Source organism: Anomalospiza imberbis, chromosome 3 (assembly GCF_031753505.1).
Source record: "Anomalospiza imberbis isolate Cuckoo-Finch-1a 21T00152 chromosome 3, ASM3175350v1, whole genome shotgun sequence".
Taxonomy (NCBI): domain Eukaryota; kingdom Metazoa; phylum Chordata; class Aves; order Passeriformes; family Viduidae; genus Anomalospiza; species Anomalospiza imberbis.
This window is the reverse complement of record NC_089683.1, coordinates 43757096-43770866: the sequence shown is the minus strand read 5'-3', so window position 1 is coordinate 43770866 and position 13771 is coordinate 43757096. Positions and strand designations below refer to the sequence as shown.

At 40.3% G+C, this 13771-nt stretch overlaps 1 protein-coding gene across 3 annotated transcripts in view; it reads right to left on the bottom strand.

Annotated features, from left to right (window-relative positions):
• Positions 1 to 13771, bottom strand: part of LIN28B (lin-28 homolog B) — a 99537-nt gene that overhangs the window by 72095 nt on the left and 13671 nt on the right. The window contains exons 1-2 of one of the 3 annotated variants that reach the window (XM_068184166.1): positions 11355 to 11806; positions 10212 to 10399 (exon numbers count right to left, since the gene is read on the bottom strand). In XM_068184166.1, coding sequence (XP_068040267.1) covers positions 10212 to 10399; positions 11355 to 11364 — 198 coding nt within the window. In that variant the 5' untranslated portion in view covers positions 11365 to 11806. Of the gene's footprint in view, positions 1 to 10211; positions 10400 to 11354; positions 11807 to 13771 lie in introns of those variants that run through there. The other 2 variants (XM_068184167.1, XM_068184165.1) reach the window with 2 other exon arrangements.

The window sequence follows — 13771 nt, the reverse complement described above, 5'->3', positions numbered from 1 at the left end:
AAGAAATGTCTGTCTTTAACAATTATCACGAATTCCTGAAGCCAATTAAACACACTTGTAGAAGTTATTTTATCTTTTTTTTTCCCAGATTGCAGCAGTTTCTATAACCAGAATCACACACTAAACAGGATGTCCTTAGATCAGCCTGCATGCTGGAGCCACACAGATCCTCTACACAAGAAACCACACATTCCTTACAGGGTTCACTTACACCCTACATTTCCCACCCAATAAACAGTTTCGGCAAAACATGCTACATGAAAACATTGAACAAATGTGATTTGACTCATGTGAAACAGCTATTACAAATGTAATGTTTGTAATATTACAAAAATAATGTCCTTAATTAACCCACACACGCAGGCACACAAACCTCCAAAACCAAACAACAAAGCAGGCAAACAAAGCAGATTTGGCACAGCCAAATGAGAACATATTCACTGCAGTGGAGACCCGTTGAGGACTGTGGTGAAATGGGAACTTTTTGACTAACTGCATTTACAAATATTTACATTCCTATATTATTTATTTATATTCCTATATTTACAAATATAGGAATATACTATGCCTCCAAATCCGTGAACTGTCCACTTGCTCCTGTCTGAGCAAAAGGTTCAGCTACTTCCTCTTCCCCACCAGCCAGTACTCTCCCTTATCTCTGAGTAGTATCTCTACATCCCTAACACCAGGGCCTGGGAAGAAGACAGATTCTAAAGGATTCAGCCAGTAGGACTGCCATCTTCCCCCCTGCCAACACAGATATGCAATATGGCAAGTTACAAGGTTTTCAAAAAAATTTCCCAATACCTACTGCATCCCATCAGCCCTGCCAGAAATCAAAGGCCCTGCACAGGACTCAGTAACTGTTCAACACCCCAAAGACACTTTCACTGCAAGGGTGAATTGCATTCACCCCCAAGAGAACCTGCCTGGGCTGACACTGAGGGTTCTTTCCCACACTGGGAGCATTTCACATACTTCTCCCACTTTCTCCTTACTGTGAGGAACTTATTTGGGACTGAGCAATTTTTCAACAGGAAGATGGAAAAAAACCCCTCATTATCAGCCTGATACACCTTAGCATCAGAGCAGACTGGTAGATGAGTGTCCAGGTGAATTTAGAGAAGACATTAAATATCATACATTCACAGTTGGAAAAAAGTAGCATACTATGAAAAGTACATACAAATTACATACATGACATAGTATGTATGCATGAACTTGACAAGTTGTATCACTTTTAGTCAACTTTTAATTAAGCAACAGCAACCCAAATCCTGTTTACTACCCTACATTTTAGGCGCTGTACAGGAACAACTCAGATCACTTACAGCCTTATGAGAACAAAAGCCTGTGAATCACATAGTTTCAGTAAAAACATTCATATAAGTCTTAACATCCACTTCTAAGTTTCACAGGTCAGTAAGACCACTTCACTTGCGAATACTGAGCAAAATCTGGCCCACAGATCTGTAATCAACAAGAAGGGAAGGGATGTCATAATTTCATTGCATTAAGGAAGAGGTTTTGTTCACTGTTGAAACAATTCTCAAATTTCCATTCACTTGATGTACTATTGTGTCTAGTATCTGGGGAAGAGGGCAGCAAACAAGTTTGTGAATAATTCTTGGATCTTATTTCACTTTAGTGTCAAAAATGGCTGATTCTCAGGATGTATAATCTGCATGTCCTAGACCAGGTAATTAAAAACTGGGTGAGATAACAGTATCTATTTCAAATACAGGATGCAGCTGGGGGTCTAATCCAACATCTAGAGAAGTCAGCGTGGGTCTATTAGATATGTTCAATACTACTACTTTTATATATTTCTAGTATTTCCACTACCATGAGTTTAAGAATATTCAGAAATTATTACACATGGTCAGCAGAGGCTTTTTAAACCCCCTAATTTCCCCTAAGATTGTATTATTACAAATGGCTCATAAAACTCACCAAGATTTTGATTACCACCTTGCAAAACACAGTTGTAAAATGAAATAAAGTATTTTTTAAATTATAGCACATGTGCACAATTAAGGGATTTTAAAGTCACCTGTACTTTGAAAAAAATACGAAATTATGCTTATTCTGGTCTTGTTAAAGAACACAGTGGCTATCACTTTTACTCTCAGTTTCAGGCCAGGATTTATTTCAGTTCATGTATTTATATGACCATAAACAGAGAGCTGTAACACAAATGTTAAAGTAGCCTCACGTGGCACTATAATAAAAACAATCAAGAAAAATAAATTCTCTCATCACTGCATACCTATAAATTAGCATGACTAATTAAAAGAAGGTCTCTCTGGGAACAGATTATCTTTGATGGGAAAGCCACTATCAGCTAAATTGATGAGAATTGCACATTTATGAATTTAGTAACAACATTAGCATTTTCTGAGAGTGCACAAGATCTGTTATAGTCATGAAATATTACTTTGATTTTGTAGATAAATTCATAAACTCCAAATATTGATTATATATGCTTTTCCTCAGATTTTACGTGTTAAACAATTTTAACCAGTGAAAATATTAACTTATGATACTAAAAAATGAATCCAAGCTTTTCAGCCTTCCTCCTTCCAAAAAATGCAATTTTAGTACCAGATCAGAATTTTGGAATAGAAACTGTGATTTTCTTGGCTCCTGCACTGATAATAGAATAAGACTATTCTATAAACTCTCAGACAAATAATCTCAAATGCTCTGATGTATTTAATTTGCAAAGTTGAAAATCCATACATATGGAATAATTAAGGAGCTGTACTTTCCAGATTATCAATTAATTTCACTAAGATCTCACCTATCTGCTAAAAAGATCTATCCAAATTATTATGAATATACCCTGTAAATATGCTTATTTTTGTTCTTTAGAAGAAAAAGCCCACATATTATTTACATGTATCAAAGTTTCCCTGATTTTTTTGTCTGCCTTATATATAGTGCTTTCACTATTTATAAATACTGCAAATCAATATATTTCAGTGCCACCGCTGAACTGCAATCACCAAACAAGAAAAAAAGAAACTGGAAGACTGAAGTGTGACACAAAGATTCCCGAAACATTTCACTTGCAAAGAGGGCTCAGATGCTTGTACTCATGCCAATACCCTCAAGTGCCCTTTTCCTTGAAAAGTCATTATCACTTTCGTTGTCTATCCATCCCCAGCTGAAGGTGGCAACGAAAGAACTCTTGCTATTTTGCACCAGGAGACTGCAGTTTCATTCATCACATTTCTGTGACAGTAGCTTCCAGCTCCTTCCTCCAGTACCTCCACCTCACCCTGGCTGCTGCTTGCTTGCACCCTTGGCCACACTTCCATGGTGCCAACACTGCCCACCCTTATTTGTGGGAATCATGGGGACTCTCTGCTATGAAAAATGATACAAAAATCAGATACAAACCCGAACACTTCCCCAGCTGAGCTTGCAATGCAGCCCCACAAGCACTTATCCTAGTCCAACATGAAGAGTGATACAAAAGCTCTTGAAACTTACTGAGGCAGCGGCACTGCTGCCAAATATAAAAGTCAAGCCATCTCCGTGGGATTCCCACCGAGAAGGGTGGCTGTAGGAGTTTAAACCTCCACCTATTCACCCCACACTGCTACTGCAAAGCCTTGTTTGGCTGCTTGCAGAGCAGCTGCTGAACCTGCTGCATGTTACAGCTTTGCATGTTCGGAAAAAATCAAATTCAGTGCCAGTTTTCCATAATACAGCAGACTGTGAAGCTTGCAGCAAGGTCCACAGCTGCTCCGCAAGCAGCCAAGCCGTCTCTGGAGCGAGGATGTGGCATTCCCTTTAGCCATCTCCCAAGCAGATAATTCCCCCTCCATTTTAAGTCAGAACCAGCCAGACTAATCTGAGGAAAAAAGCATGGACACCAGTTTCTTCAACTGAATAGGCTTAAGCAATTAGATGCACTTCCCCACCTTCCATGCAGAGGTGTTTACTGATACTCTGCTGATGTAAAAGCAATTTAAGGATTCACTGCTTTCACCAGTGATATCCATCAGGCAAAAGCCAGTCCAAATCTGCCCTGAAGAACTGTCCTTTAAAAAGAGCCAAGCATCACACAATACCTCTCTAACAGTCCTGCTTACTTTCAGTTAATTTTAAAAAAGGCAAAAAAAGCCCTCCTACATACAGGGAATTAAAAATTTAAACAGTATGAACTTATTTGTGTTGATTTTAAAAAGCATCATTAATGGTCTTTACCCTCTAGTTTCTAGTTCCTAGGATCATTCTTAAAGGACACTTTTACAGTCACTTTTATACACCTTCGTAGAAACTGGTGGGCCTAATTTTGCTTCTGTTGATAATTAGTGGGGAAATATGACAGGCCTTTACTGCAATGGGTTACTTAAGGAGGATGAATCAAACAATAATTACATGGGAATAACTTTGTAAAACAAAACTCAGGATGGTTCTAAATGTACGTACTACCTCGGTAATGTAGTTGCAAACCAGAACAAGCAACAATAACAACATTTTTCCCAATTTGACAATTCATTTCCTTTTAGCTTTGGTTCATATATCTGCTTTGATATCTTATGTTTGTGCCCCAGACAAAATATCCTCTTCCTTCCAGTATCCCAGCCCCTGTGCACAACTTCCTCAGTCTTGGAGAAAAGGAGGATAGCATGCTCTGGAGAGGGTGTGCTTACTACTCGGCCAAAGAGGGAAATACCTCTTAAAACAAATTTGTCCCACTGCAACCCTCTGCCTTTGGGCCACTTGTGATTTCTACTTGCCAACATACAAAGTTCAAATCTCTTCAGCCAAGTCTGATCTGATTAAACACCACTTAGGTTTAATGGTGTTGCCATTCACTTAAACACTACATAGGTTTACTAATAACAATTTACTACAGTGTTGGGGTTAGATGTAAAAAGATGAAATATGGAAGGTTAAGAAGATGGCAGCTCCATAATTCAAATATTGAAATTAAAAGTTTCTTCAGACAACCATCTTAAACCATCAAGCTGTCAGTGAAGTATTTTACCATCTATGTGTCCATACACTATGCTTACTTATACACTAATTAGTAGCCAAAACAAATGTTTAAAAAAAAAAAATCCCAACCCTGTAGCACTCCGCACCACAATCAGTGGTTTCATTTCTCCGCACCACAATCACCATCATTTCTCTGCATGCTGCAGCACAGCTGGTGAGTGCCAGAGCTTGGCTCCGGGTCTCGGGCAGCTCCATCCCTTTGGATGCTAAACGCGCTGAGGCTGCTGAGCAGACTTGGACACCCGCGGCTGATCCCTGCCGTATCTTCCCCACACATGCTCACTGCAGACACACATTCACTCCCCGTTCCTTCCTTCCTCAGCCTCCCTCCCTAAATCCTGCTAGCCACTTTTGTTTTGATTAGGACTGGGCTTGCCTGGTCCCCAGCAGAAGTCAAAGACGACAAGTCTCTAACAGCATACTTTGCGTGGGGACTTCTATACTCCAAACAGGCATGCCTATGTCATATAAGACATAATGAGCAATGAATACTCATCCCACTTGCCCAGGACTTCCAGTTATCCTGAGCAATTAAGTAGTTTTTAAAGGCTCCCAATAAAACAAAAATGAAAAAGGTATGCTAGATGAAAGAATGAATGCATCCTTGAAAAAGCACAGGATCACATGTGGTCACAATATAAGAAAGTCAGCACTGAGTGTGTAATGTCATGCCCTACTCCGTCATAGAAAAAGTAGTTTGACTGTGCCTAAAAACTAGGAATTCAAAGAACAGGCATCTGATTCATCATTTAAGAGGATAGTTGGTCACATTAAGTGGAAAAAACTGTTCAGATGCTGCTTGTATGTCTCATTTTCCATTTATTCTTCTGTTTTGCAGTCAAAATAGTCTCAGTAATTTTTCCTCCTTCTTTTGTTATAGGTACTTGAAAGAATAAGAGCAATCTTTATAATACACAAATGACAGTGCAGTGCAGAAGGACTCAATGCAAGAAAAAAGGCTGTTTTCCATTGTAATCAAATTTTGTAGTAACAGTAAGAAAGTACGGATGAAAGTGAAAAATTTCAAGCCAACTATGTTCCTTTTAATGCTTCTCATTAAAATACAAAATACACCAGCTCCTACATGCTGCTCCTCCCTTCCTTCCTCTCCCCATCTCATAAAAGAGGATCCCAAAGAATGATTGTGCTTAAGGTCCCAGTTCAGAAACATTGTATCAATCCCTTATTATGGTAAAAATTTTGGACTGAAGAGCCAGGTCCCAACGAACTTCATCTAAACTGAAAAATCCATTCCATCCTGAAAAAATATATTATTGAGAAACAGACATAAATTTTTAACCCTCGATACTCACAAACATGCACTTAATTGCATCTGTTTACATTCAGCACCCTACAGTTCACGATCATCTTTACCATCTGCGCTTCACGCTAAGCAAAGGAAAAAAAGACTTATTTCTAATTTAGTCTGTACTAAGTGTGTGTGAAAAAGAATATACAGCATTTTTGCCTTGCTGCCAGCATCCAAAGTTTGTTGTATATATTTAAGTTGTCTAATTTTGAATGTGCAAAAATAATTTAACAAATGTCATCCTTTTCTGATTCTATGAGAACTTCAGCTCTTCTGAGTTCTTTGCACTGAAGACCTTTATTCATGTGCACCACAAAAGGTTTCCCTCACTTCAGCTCTCCAGTCTACTTTACCCTTTGACAAATGGATCTTCTTCTAAAATTTAATAAGAGCCACTCACACATAATTAGGTCCAGAATTCACATCACAAAAGAGAAACAAGCTGTATTATTCATTCCATAGTAACTTATAAAGAGAACATATGACAATATTGAGCCAAATTCAGTAAGGTGCACAGTCCTTGGATTTAAAAACATTACAAAGGACTATCATTGCTACTCTCCCATTTTTTTTCAGAAGAAACAGAATTGACTTGGCACATTGCTGCACTGAGCATGGCATCTGTTCAAAAAATCAAATTGTTTTTAGTACTCATAATTTTTACATGACCCTGAATGACTCAAACACAAGACTTAAAGATATAAGCTATATCAGAATAGAGCTAAAAAGGAAAAGACAGTGGACATGTGTAAGTGTATCAAATTACACTGTAAACACACAGATGCACATATATAATGATTGATGTGTTTCTACCTTAAATAATGCATCCAGCTCTAGGTACTTCATTACCAGAAAGGTAACAACAGTCTGAAGGTAGTTCAGAGGAGATCAATCGAAATTATTAACACCAAAGGGGGGGACTTAAAAGGCAGGGTTAAAAACACAATACAGCAGCTGTTTTGTGAATAGAACTTTCATGGGGTGAAGGGGAAGAGAAGTACACACAAAAGCATGGTCCTCTAAAAATATGTCAATATATACAATTAGTAAAGCACTGACTTTAGAAAAATGTGACTATAATCCACACATAGCTAAGGGGGAACTCCAAGAAGAAAGCAAAATTATTTATTGCAAGCTCAAAAGTGTAGGTATAATGAGCTTAAACTATTACAGGAATTTTGACTTGACATACAGTAAGTTTTTGCTCATAGCAAGATCTCATAAACTGGGCATAACCTCACCAAAAAAGTGTAAGAAAGTAAAAATACTGTTGTGGGATTCAAGCTAGCTTTGACAGGACTTTGGCTAAGTAAACTAGGAGCTTGTCTCTCCTGCTCAAACTGCCGAATTCTATAAAATTATACTAGTAGCTACAAACACTGCAGAATGAGCGAATCAATACATGCAACACTACCTGCACACACTTAAATGATGAAGTGTTTTCAAAGCAGTTTTGAACAGTAGTATTTGTTTCAACAGATTAATAAACTAACATCTTTGCCTTGAAAAGGACCCTCCACATGACAATTTTTTTCAAATTAATGAAACTAACAGGAAGAGGGTCCAATCGATGCTCAGGCAACAGACTGTTGTACAAGCAGCAGTGTTAAACAACATTACACATTTAAAGACATTTTTATGCTCTGGCTGCTACTGCTAGAACTGCTCAGCTAGTTAGCTAACAAAGCATTCTGTGTAGCAATATCAATTATCTAAAATGTACTATGAAACACAACAGATAGTATTTCTCCCTGTTACACAGAAACTGATGGAAGGAAGATTCACGTCACAGTGAAGTTTATATATATATACACCTTAGATTTCATCAGAATGAAAATGATGAGAAACATACTTTCTTTGCTGCAAGAGCAATTCATTGGAGAATACTAATAATAACTTCACTCAGTAAGATGTATCTTTAAGCAAACTCAAAATGATTGAGGCACACAGTTAATATGGTATTTTTCACTGCATTTTACACTGTGATTGTCTTAGAAACCCAAGGGTATGGATAAGTTGTAGATTATTAAACTGCAATAAACAAACTTGTCTAACATTTCCTTCTCTTCCCCTCCTTTAGGGAACACAACTCAATAGAGACTTCCAAATTTACTACTACTTTATTATTTTCTATGACTACTTTCCATTATGAAACTGGAAACCTTGTCTAGTATTACTTAAATGTATCAGGTTATCTTGCAGTTCAATACTTCTCTATTTCCACAGCTCTAAGAATATCTTTGTTTCCAAATGTGTTTTTTATTAACAGCACTGCTATGTTTTAAATATTTGTCTTCTACTATTCAAGAAGCAAAAAAAATACACACATTAACACAAAATTACACTAAGAAAGAGGGGGTTTTATCTTTAAAGCAAATTTATAAAACTCTATAGAACAACTTCGTGACTTAAGATACAAAGAAGGGAAGGGGAAAAGGAGGAAGACTGCTCCTTCTTTGATAAGTGTTTCATTCATTCAGTTCTAAAGAGAAAAAGCAGTAGCAAAGAGGGGGCAGCTTATATGCCAGTACAAAGCAGGAAGTGTAGAAATTTAGTGAGTTCACTACTGGATTCTATGCTTTGTACATAATTTCGAATGCAAGCAGCTATATTGAAGTGCAGGCCCTTAGGTGCAAGGGCACATGTAAGGCAGCAAGACTAGAAAATCCATCCCACCCTGTACGCAAGGCAACAGGCCACAGCAGAAGTTTCTTCAGAAGTTTCAGCCACCTTTTTACTTACTAATCAAAGGTGTATGCTTTAAAAAAGCCTGGTAAAGTTACTGCAGAATAAAGCTGGGCAACTAAATGCAACATGAAAAGGGAGTCATGGAACACCCCCTTCACCGTCATTGCAAACGTCATAGAAAATGGACAGCCACGTAAAAAGATGCCTTTTGCCTCCCTAACATGGCCCTAGCCCACCCCAAAATGGTCTCTACCTGACACCTTTCTCCTCAGATCACAGAGGAGATGGGTGAAATTCGAAATAGCATTGTTGCAACTGGAGACTTGCAGAAGGACCACGGAAGGTCTTCTTCACAAAGCACAGCACAGGTCTCAAAAGAAGTTCCCTTACTATTTTGTACCTGTTTTGCATCTGTAACTCGTTCAACATGAAGGCATTCATACCAGTTTCCACGTTCAAAACACAAAACCAACCATGCTGCTTAAAATTAAAGCCCAAGGACTATACAGCCCTTGTCTCCCCAACAGCCTTACAGAGACACTGCTTTTGGTCTGAATACTTAATGATTACTTTTTTTTTCTCTCCCTAGAAAGGAATAATTAAAAATCAACCAACCAAACCACATACACGCTTCAGAGTATCACCACAGGGACACTCTCAGGTCTGAATTACTGCAAAATAACACCATAATTATGACTTAATTTCACTAACTAATCTCACATGAGCTTTTAAAAAGTAATTCGGGGTTTACAAGTAAACCATTTAAAACGGTACTCAAATGTTATCTGAATGAAACCCGACATTTATTTATCCTTTTTCCAGCTTAATTTTAAACAGTTTCCAAGGAAAGGCATATCTGCTCCTGATCAGTCTGGTGACAAATGATAAACCTTGTTAAAAAGTGTGACATTTGAAAATAAATAAAAACCACAGGAGACTTTTCTACCCAAGGAGGAAGATACGAAGAAACATTATACCCTTGCACAAATCACCAGCCACAGAGACTAAGCACAAACTAACGACCTTATTTACTCAAATTGTACACTGCCAACAAAACCACTACCTAAGGCAACTCTTTAACTACAGATGTACTTAAATACCTAGAAAAAATAGGTTACTTCTCTTCACTTAAAACCGGAGTCCCACTGAGCTCAACCAAATGTGGCAGGCTGAGATGGAAGACAAAAACGGATCTTACTTGGTGTACAAAGACATCAATTGGAGACTCCAAGGGGCTTCCCTCTCGGTTGCTCATGGAGATGAACCCGAATCCCATTCTCACATTGAACCATTTGCAATGGCCGGTTCCGTGCAAAACCTGGGATTCCTCTTCTTCTTCCTGCTCCGGCAACTTCCCGGGTTCGTCTCCACCTTTACTCGCCCCTGCTGAGGTAGAGGGAAAGGCGGGAGGTGTGGGGATGTGGTGGGGGGGGGAAGGGGGGAGAAAAAGAAGGAAGAGAGAGACAAGATGCAAAGGAAAGAGTTAAATTCTGGTAACATCCTTTTGCCGCTGTATAAAACAGTTACTACAAACGGAATGGGGTAAAAAAAAAAGGGGGGGGGGGCGAAGAAAACAAAATCAAAAAGCAAACGGTGAAAAGTGCGTATTTTTCCTAAATCCTAAAATAAACAACCTTCTCCCCAGCATACGTAAAAAAATTAAATCACCGGAGGTTACAGAGAGGAAACACTGCGCACGGAGGCTCTCCCTCTCTCTGAGCCCAGGGCAGCCCACGTTTCTGTACATACGTGTATTTTTCCATTTAACTCCATCTTTCAGCCACATTACAGCACGGAACGCGATACTTTACTTGAATATTGCTGGTTTAAGACCGATCCCATTTCTCAAGAGAAATTCTCAGCCCAATTAGTCTCTCCTCTCAAGGCGCAGGACCGGGGGGGCGAGGGGGCAGGCCGGCCGAGGAGGGGTGGAGGAGAGAGAATAAGCAAAATTTGGTAGATTGCACAACTGGTTATTGCACATGCAGCGCCGAAACCACTATTTTCCAACGTGTATCCATCCCTCCTTGGAATAAACTTTCGATTAAAGTTGGGACAGGTGTACGGCCGTTTTCTCATCCCACCACTGCAACTGTGCTTAATCAAACAGGAACAATTCAAACAATAGCCCCCTGAAAGCTTTTCAAGTTGTGAATCGGTGTGGGCGGTACGGAACAGTTTCTGAGCTGGGTAACAATGGGTTTGGAGAAAGCCCCCTTGCGCGAGCTGCTAAAAAAGGGTAATGCATAGTTGGGTTAAAAAGGGGTGGGGGGAGGGGGGGAGAGGGGGAGAGAGCGAGCGAGTGAAAATCATAGTAAAACAATAGAAAAAGAAAATTAACCTTCGGCCATGTTGCCCCACGGGCCCTCTGCTCCAAACTCGTGAGATGAAAACTTTCCCTGTGGATCGAAGTGGTCTTCTGCATTAATCTAACATCCTGATTTTGAACGATCGCAAATTTAGCTCGCATGGTCTAATGTGCTTTCCCTCTTTTGATTTTTCCCCGTCTCTCTCGCTCCGTTTCTGGCCCCCTGCGCACACGTGACTCGGTCAATTACATGCTTTCTTGCTACTAATTTCGCATCGGATCCTTAAGGGGTTGGCAGCAGGCAGGAGCAGCCAATCGCCATTTCAAGTAGCCTGACACACCAAAATAATTTATGAATGAACAAGAAATTTCCAACGCGGCGCTTTTTTTTTTTTTTTTCCCTTCCTTTTCGGACAGCTAATCTGCACGCTTCTTTACGGGAAATCGTGATGACGTATTATTCTGGGGGTTCTGCCCTCCCGTGCATGCAGAAATCCGTAGGAAGATCCGTGTGTTTCTAGATACAGCCCACTGAACAACAGCTGCACGCAGGGGCGGCCGTGCAGAGGAGATTATGGGGGTATCTGTGCCCACCGCAGGCGGGCTCCGCGTACGCACACGAAGGCGAGATGCTCCCGGACAGGGGACACACGTGTGTGCAGACATGGATAGGGGACACACGTGTGTGCAAACACGCACGGCGAGCGCCGGCAGGCATCTGCGGCACCCTCTGCGCGCTACGCGGGCAGACGCGCAACTGGATCGTTACTAATTTCGCATTCAAATTAGAAGCGCGCCGGAAACGCGGTATCACCTTAATATGCCCCAGAATGTGCGGAGATCTAGCGTTTCACAACATTTCTGGAGGGGGGATGGGGCGAGGAATTGTACTTCACAGGTTTCTCCGCCATCTCTTTCCGGGGGAGGGGATGTGATTAATGACTTCCTAAATAAGAGCCCAGTTTTCAAGCCGAGAATTGGAGTGAATCTCAATCAGCAGTTGGGAGAGGACTGACAGAGAGAGGGATTTACTGGAGAAGAGGGCGAGAAAAAAAAAAAAAAAAAAAAAAAAAAAAAGCCTCGGGGGAAGAGGACAAAGAGGGGAGAAATAACGGTGACCGGGAACTGCTGTTTTAAGTCTTCAGTGCCAGCGGGAGGGGGGATCCAATTCGGAGAAGAAAAGTGTGATGTGTAACGGGCTTGGTAACAGCCCCTTTGCAAAGGCACTCCCCTTCCGCGCTCACAGGTACACAGCTCTGGCCCTGCCCTCCAGCCCTTCCTGCGGCTGTACGCACACGGCCAAAAACAAAGGGTGAATTAGTTTTGTTTTTCCACCTGCCCATCTCCTTTAGTGTAAAGTTACAGATGAAAGTATTCTGTCCTCATCACCACCTACTCGCAATAACCATGCGGTATTTATACATACATATACATGCATATATATATGCGTGTGTGTGCTTTAAACGTTGCTCATACCTTGTAAAAACCTGGACTCCGACTTTCTTTTTAACCTCCCCCCTCCTCCCCCAGCATCCTCTCTTATCCCAAGGACACACAAACAAAAGCCAAGGCAACAAACTGATCGTGCAGAACCTGAATGCAAGGGGCTTATGCATTTGCAAAGCACTTGCTGTTGTTTGGGAAGTGGCGTCGATCAGTCTGCCCAATTAAGGGGAACGCCTTTGCCCCCATGGGCCTGTTTACTCCTTTTGTTGCCTTTCAGGAAAGCGTCAATTCCCCTGCTAGCGCCTCATTTCTGTGTGAAACACCAAGGTGGAGGCTCCGTGTGATCGTTTGCAAGAAAGAGGCGAGGGTGGGCAAGAGTGTACAAATACAAGCACCCTGACAAGTGGAGCAGAAGCTTTAAATCCTGAAATTCCTTTGCAGTCTTCAACCGTAAATTTCCTATAGGTTATTTCAACAGTCAGGTCGACTTCCTACACTGACCTGCCTTAAGCATTCGTGCAACATACTGCTGCTTTTGGCTCAAAACCTCTTTTCTCCCCTTACAATAGTGATTATTTTGCAATATTAAATCTCCAGTCATTTTATATGCTTGGATTTTATGACCCGGACGATATCTAATATATAATAAATGTACGCGATTTTAATACATGTGAAACCTCAGTTATAAACAAGAAATTAAGGTTACCGGAAGAAAACAATTCTGACACCTTTTACTTGAACTGCCCAAGACTACATATCTTGTGGCAGAATGACAAATTTATAAAATACAAGTTCCCTATGCCCCTCCCCTCAAAAAGACAGAAAATACCCCTTTAATAACGTTTCTAAAGTCTTTATTTTAAAATATTGATTTATTTTACCGATATTCGGTGTAAAAACCCAATTCCTTAGAGGCTAGAATATTGGTTAAAAAGACACAAACGAGTTGATTGAGTTCATTAAATGGACAAAATGTCTTGTTAGCAAATTTCAGTGAAAAGGAA